Below are 6915 nucleotides of genomic sequence, written 5' to 3' on the forward strand. Positions count from 1 at the left end.
GAGCTTTTTAGATTTGATCAAATGATTTTCTTTTATTTTTTGACATGCATTGACCTGTCCTCATCATGTAAGACTTGTACAAGATGCTTTCATGGACAACATTTCTGATTGTCGCTTCTGATACATGGGAATTTTTTGCAATTGACCTCATGGATTTTCTGGGATTTCCATCTATGATCTGCTGAACTTGTTGAATAAATTCTGATGTTCTGACCCCATCCAGCTGGGGGGAACACATACGCCATAGAAACTGGGAGACCGGGCCCATGAGCCTGGCTAGGCTTTGAAAGAGCACATAAATAAAAATAAATATGGTGTGTTGCAGCTGCATAGTTAGTATAGGAGATAGTGCATTATTTTACATATCTGATGTAACAACTAGGCATACAACACCACGCCTTTATTTAAGTAAAAATCAACTACCGATAGTGCCATGCCAACATACAATGGACGTGTATGATAAAGAAACAAATGTTTTGAAATAATGTGTTTAAGACAATTATTATTATTACCAACATTAGAATATAAAATACCTAAAAGAATATATGAAATAAAAAAAAAAACTTATACATGCATGTAATTTATTGCCATTGCTAAAAAATAAGAGACAAAATATTAATGGTAAGACTTGGTAGAGTGTTAGGAAAATCCATTTTATTTCTGTCACAAAATAACTTAGTAATTGTGGAAAAGTAATATTTAAAGTTACCAGAAAATAGTGTAAAGTAAGTCAGTAAGATTTGCTGTGTGAGATATTGATATTTAAAGAACACATTGAATAGATGAACTGTAGTTAACAGGATTCTGTAGTGATTTAAAACAGGTTGTTATGTAGCTGCTTCTGAGATTCTGTGTGAGAGTTAATAATATCACACTGTATCATCTGATCAGTTTGTGGGAAAACAATTGGTGATGTAGAAGCATCGACAACATTCTGTTGAAAATCTGTCTGAGTTTGAGCATTGATTGGTGGTGAGGATAAAGGAGTTAAATACTGAAGCAGTAAAACAGAGATATATTAATAAAAATCATGAAACAACACAAAACAAAATAGACATTGACATATTTTGTAGCAGCAATTCTAAATAAGTATAAAGCATTAAAAGAACAAGTATTTTTATACAAGTTGTATCTAATCAATAAGAACAGAAACTGATGCTGATGTTTACAAAGAAATCAATCTCATTTCATAATTGCAGTCAGCTTTAATGTAGAATATAAAACAGGAATTCTCTTTAAGATACACCAGTTGCATCAACATATGATAAAAATACCCTGACAGAGATTTGAATTAATTTATAAATTTAAGTACACATTTATATATACTGAAATATATTTAGTCATCTCTTATAAATAGATGTAGTTGTCTGCAAGGATATAGAAATTTCATTTTCCTGGTATCAAGACAGGCAATAGATTTTTCAGAATTGGTGGAGCATCAGATAAAATACCTTAAAATATTTAATCATACTACTTCAAATTCTTATTTTAGGTCCTGCAAAATTCACCTTTGTTTTCACGTTCTACTGAGGTCAGTTATATAAAGTACCAGTTGAGTAGTGGGATCAATACGTTTGATTGTGCCAATCCTGATAAATTTCTGGCTTTATTACCTCGTTAGAAATCATTACTGTTGTAGTCATCCCTGTCACCTGCACAGCTGCCATTATAGACATTGTCATCATAATTATCATCATCTTTGCTAGAATGGTGGATTGGCAGAATAATTAGAGCACCAGAATAAATGCCTTATCATACTACTTCTAGCTCTTTACATTCTAAGTTCTAATCTTGCTTGAGTCAAATTGCCTTTCATCCTTTCTGGGTCAATAAAACAGATACTGAGGTCGATGTAATTGACTAACTCCTTCCTCCAAACCTGATGGCTTTGTGCCATAATTCAAAACCATTATTATTATTATTATTATTATTATTATTACTTGCTTTGGTTGATCCTGTGAGAGCAGACAGGAATCTGTTGTCAGAGGTCTCACATGGTTTCTTTCCACAAATTATAAGCTTTGATACTTGGATGTTAGCTTATCGTGGAAGACACTCAACACCTAAGCACCAATCTTAAAATCCTAGCTGTCCCCAATAGAGCAGTGTTTTTGGCTTGCTCTGCCCTTATGTTGATTCCAATTTCTCCAACATATTTTTCAAACCTGGTTGTTAGTGCTCCAAGTGCCCCTACAACTATTAAGATAATAGTTACTCTCTTCATGTGGCAATTATTATTTTTTCTCCCCCTTCTTTTTTTCAACACCGGAATATGAGGATGATGCAAGTGAGAGGTACCAACAGTTTCAATCAGTCTAACAGCAGTAGTAAAGCAATTAGCAGAATCATTAGAACACCAGACAAAATGCCTATAGTATTTAGCTACAACCATTCTGAGTTCAAATCTTGCTAAGGCCAGCTTTGTTTTTCATCCTTCTGGGCTCAATAAACTAATGTACATGTCAATTATTGGGGATAATTTACATTCTTATAATCCAGTATAGATGTGAATGGAATTATAATAGGACTTAGAATAAGAATTCAATAGACAACATTGAACAGATGTAGAGCTAGAAAAAGTTAGCAGTTATGTAGGTTTTAATCTTCATGTCAAAGACATTGTAATTGTAATAGATTACATACAATCTTTTATGTAAAATTGAGTGTCTGACATCTGGTTTCAACTGTCTCCAGTTTTAAAGACATTTTCAAATTACTGGTCATTTAAAATCTTGTTATTTTGACAGTTTCAGCATTTACTTATGTCTCCAGAACCACTTTCTGGGATAACTGATGTGAATTAGCTAATTAATTTGTGTCACAATTTCTATTAAGAACTTAGAAGCTAAACATTCAATTCCATTTCCATTTCACTTATCATAAACACCTAGAATTAGCTGGTGTACTATCCATTTTTGCTATGGTGATGATCAATACAAGTTTTTGGTCAGACCGAGGCTATAGTAGAAGACACTTGCCTAAGGTGGCATGCAGTGGGACTGAACCTGGAACCATGTGGTAAGTAAGCAAGCTACTTACCACACAGCCACTCCTGTGCCTGTCACCTGAGAGTTGTTAGATAAATTCATGTTTCTTTTTTCTACTTGACACTCCATTGTCATATGTCTGAATTAAGGTAAAATTCATTCAAATTTCAAAAATGAAAACAAGTGTGGTAGAGGAAGAATAGAGCCACAAAAAGCCATAAAAAACTATGATGAAAGTATTTTTCATGTTAATTCAAGTAACATTGCCAAGGTTTACAATAAATGCAAAAAAAAAAACAAAAAAAAAAATAAATCTATCCAATAAGTGTATCTACTATAGGCACAAGGCCAGCACCTATCCACACAAATATGCCTGCACCTAGTTAGTTGATCATTTTGATCCTAGCACTTGTACAGTATTTTATTTTATGTGCCAGTTTGCCACAGAACAATGACACAAATGATAATTCTTTCTACTATAGGCACAAGGCCTGAAATTTTGTTAGAAGGAGCTACTCAATTACATTGGCCCCAATGCTCAACTGGAACTTATTTTGTCGACCATCAAAGGATGAAAGCCAAGTCAACTTTGCAGAATCTGAACTCAGAACAATGATACTAATAATAATCCTTTCTACAGAGACCAAGTGGTATTTATTTCATTGACTTTGAAAGGATGAAAGGCAAAGCTGACCTTAGCAGAATTTAGACTCAGAATGTAAAGATGGATGAAAAGGTGTTAAGCATTTTGTCCAGCATGCCAATGATTCTGCTAGCACACTGTCTTAATGATATAAGTAATAATGATACAAGTTACCTCATTCTCTTGACTTTTTGCCTTGAATTCAGAGCTGCACTGATTCTCATAATTTACTTCTGTTTGGTCAGTTTTCTCTCTAGGCAACTGGGGATCTGGAGAAGTTTCATTTAACTGGAGACGTTCTGTGATTTTGTCACTTGGTTGTGGAGTACTGAGGAAATTGTACCTGCCATCTTTTTCTGTGTCCTTGTGCTCCACTTCAGTAATAGGAATATATGAATTAACAGGGCTCAGAGACATCTGAAATATGGAAACAGATATATTCTTAGGATCAGCTCATTCAAACTATAAAGAAATCAAATAGGTGCAAGTTGTAAGGGCTACCAAACACTTGGCCATGAGTTGTAGCATTACTAAATATCTGTCGTACTATTTTCCTGAGAGAAGTACATGACTTTTATTGCTCCCATCTGGTTGACTGGCATAAAAACAATCACAATCCTTACTTCACAGTCAAGTAATCATGGTATAAAGGACTTCCAGCAATAAACAACAATTTTTCTGACAAATAAAGGCATGTATGTATTGCAGTTCTGTACAATGAATAATCTTACAATAATAAATACCCTGTTCAGCTACTCAATGAAAAGATGGACAACATGGTTTTCACCTGACAATCAGACATTCAATTAAGTAATCTAGATTATTATCCAGGAAACATAAACATCAAAAAAGATTTTTATCTTTACCTTTTTGGATATTTTAATAGTCCCACCAAACAGGCAAAAGAAAATGACAAAAGCAAAATGGTGCAAATAAAACTGTTGGTGTGAAAGTTTGAAATAAAGGTAAAAAGCTCAAGACAGATAACTGAAGGGAACACTGTACTATAACTTCATCGACTTTAAAGTTCTTTACATGACCTGGAGGATGTTCCTATGGAAAATGATGGCAGCAAGAGGTGGAAAGACCAAGAAATTTTGAATGAAAGAGGCACTATGCAGAGTAGCAACAGTGCTGAGGTGAAACTGATGGAATAGTATTGTAGTGACACCTTATAGCAGACGACTGTTATATGTTCAATGTCCGGAGTTTTATCCACGCATGCGCAGGGACTAGTTCCGGAAGGAATACAGGAAGAGTCTCATGCGCATGCGTAGAGTTCGACACCCAGCTTTGGCGCCTTTTCTCAGTCTCTTCGTTGACTGATCTCCGTCGAGCCAAGACGTCCAACAGAGCTCTCTCACATGTCAGCACCAGAGCTTCACAAATAACCACGGAAATCATTCAGAAGGCGTCTCAGTAACCGAGGGCGACGAGCTACCGAATTCCCTCCAAGCGTGAACTGAATTCCACTGTAAATAAATATTGTTATGTTGTTCAGAATCTGCGTTCCGTTGTTTCTTCTATAAATTTAATGTACGGAAGCGGTGTACACGTAATGGTGTATAACCACTTCCCTACAGTATGAAGTAAGTAGAGACCTAAAACAAGGTTGCCTGCTACCCGTTCCTTTTTCATCATCTTCCTGGAATTTGTGATGAAAGAACTGAAAGATTTGGATGAGTGCCAACCTGGATGAAAGTCTGGCACTCACTGACATCCCCCCCCCCCCACAACCATAAATATTAGATATACTGACAACACAACTATAATATTCAGTCTTTGATGAATAGGAAATATCCTCCAAACAGTTGGGTATATTAAGATGGAGCCTGAAAATAAATGGCACAAAGTGCAAGGTTCTGTCACCTAGCATGGAGAGGATCATACTGGATGGTTCTTAAGTTGAACAGATCATGGGGTTTAGTGCCAAATAGGTGAGAAGGCATTTACAGTATTTGAAAGAGAGAAATGTGACCAGGACTGAGTGACATATAAGTCAGCAACTCAAAGATAGGTAGTACAATGCCTTTAATTTTTTCCAGTTGCATTTTATGTCTTAGACACTAAACTATGAAGGTACATCACATTTTTAAATGTGATATTTATAGACTATGTGGAGCCTTTGTAAGTCAAGGTTGACCATCATTCTACACATGTATGTGCAGGGCTATACTTTTTTTTATGAAGGCTGATAGTTGCCCACACATACAAGTCTCAAGATACAACTTCGCATTAGTTTTGTGGCAAAATATAAAGAATGTAAAGTATTGGATCTTTACACAAAGAATCTTGCTCAACTATCAACTAGCTCTATCCATCCACTGTTTTGGATTGGTATTTTTCTAGTGACCCTGAAGGTATGAGAGGCAAAGCTGACCCTGACTGAATTTGAACTCAGAGTGCAGAGAGAGCCAGAACAAATAACACGAGGCACTCAGTCCCACACTTGAATGACTGTGCTAGTTTGCTTCCTTGATATTCCGAATGTAAACTGAAAACAGTCTATGCTAGGAATATTACAAGACAAGCACTGAAATACTTCCATTAGTAAAGCTCTTCAAATGACAGATACTCTTCAGACAGACAGATAGTTAGATATTGAGGACACTAAAGAGAAAGTTCTTGTAAGCCAGTTCAAAAACTGATGTAATGAAAGCAGTGTTGACGACAATTATCATCTTTTCTCAAGATCATTAATAAGAGAAGGATTAAATGAACTTATTACAAGATCTAAGTTATTTAAGTGATGGATTAATAACAGCAACTGTCTCTTGTCTCCTACAGCTGATGACAAATTTCTGAAGAAGGATATTGATCAGATTGATCAGTTGAATAGAGACTAAATAGTTAGCCAACCATTTAGACTATTAAATTGACGGTGTGGCTTATAATGAACAATATCATAACAACTTACCATATTACTGTCTATTTCTAAAAATAATGGTTTCACTTTGTTGAAGACCTCTTCACTAAATTTTGACTGAGACACTATTTGACATGTCAGACTGTTTGTATAAAACTGAGAAACAGTTGGGTTTTCAGGTGCATTTGACGGAATTATACAACTGTCCATGTGCTGCTTGTCTTTTATGCTGGAGTCCAACTGAAATGAAATTTTAGAAAAATGCTTTGGTGAGACCAAATGTTGTTGTTGTTGTTATAATAATCAACGTCATCACTGCCCTCACCATCATTGCCGTCATCGTAACCATCATTTCCTCAGCATTACTGTCATCATCATAATCATCATCACCACCATCATCTTTGTCATCTTTACCCCCC

The 6915-nt window shown here is 35.4% G+C and overlaps 1 protein-coding gene across 3 annotated transcripts in view; it reads right to left on the minus strand.

Annotated features, from left to right (window-relative positions):
• Window positions 1–627: 627 nt before the first annotated feature.
• The window catches only part of LOC106871170 (uncharacterized), a 103057-nt gene continuing 96769 nt past the window's right edge, over window positions 628–6915 (minus strand). For 2 of the 3 annotated variants that reach the window (XM_014917498.2, XM_014917499.2), the window contains 3 exons: window positions 6548–6736; window positions 3805–4047; window positions 628–994 (listed from right to left, as the gene is read on the minus strand). In XM_014917498.2, coding sequence (XP_014772984.1) covers window positions 815–994; window positions 3805–4047; window positions 6548–6736 — 612 coding nt within the window. In that variant the 3' untranslated portion in view covers window positions 628–814. The remainder of the gene's footprint in view (window positions 995–3804; window positions 4048–6547; window positions 6737–6915) is intronic. The other variant, XM_014917500.2, reaches the window with a different exon arrangement.

The sequence above is a fragment of the Octopus bimaculoides genome, chromosome 4, assembly GCF_001194135.2.
Source record: "Octopus bimaculoides isolate UCB-OBI-ISO-001 chromosome 4, ASM119413v2, whole genome shotgun sequence".
NCBI lineage: Eukaryota > Metazoa > Mollusca > Cephalopoda > Octopoda > Octopodidae > Octopus > Octopus bimaculoides.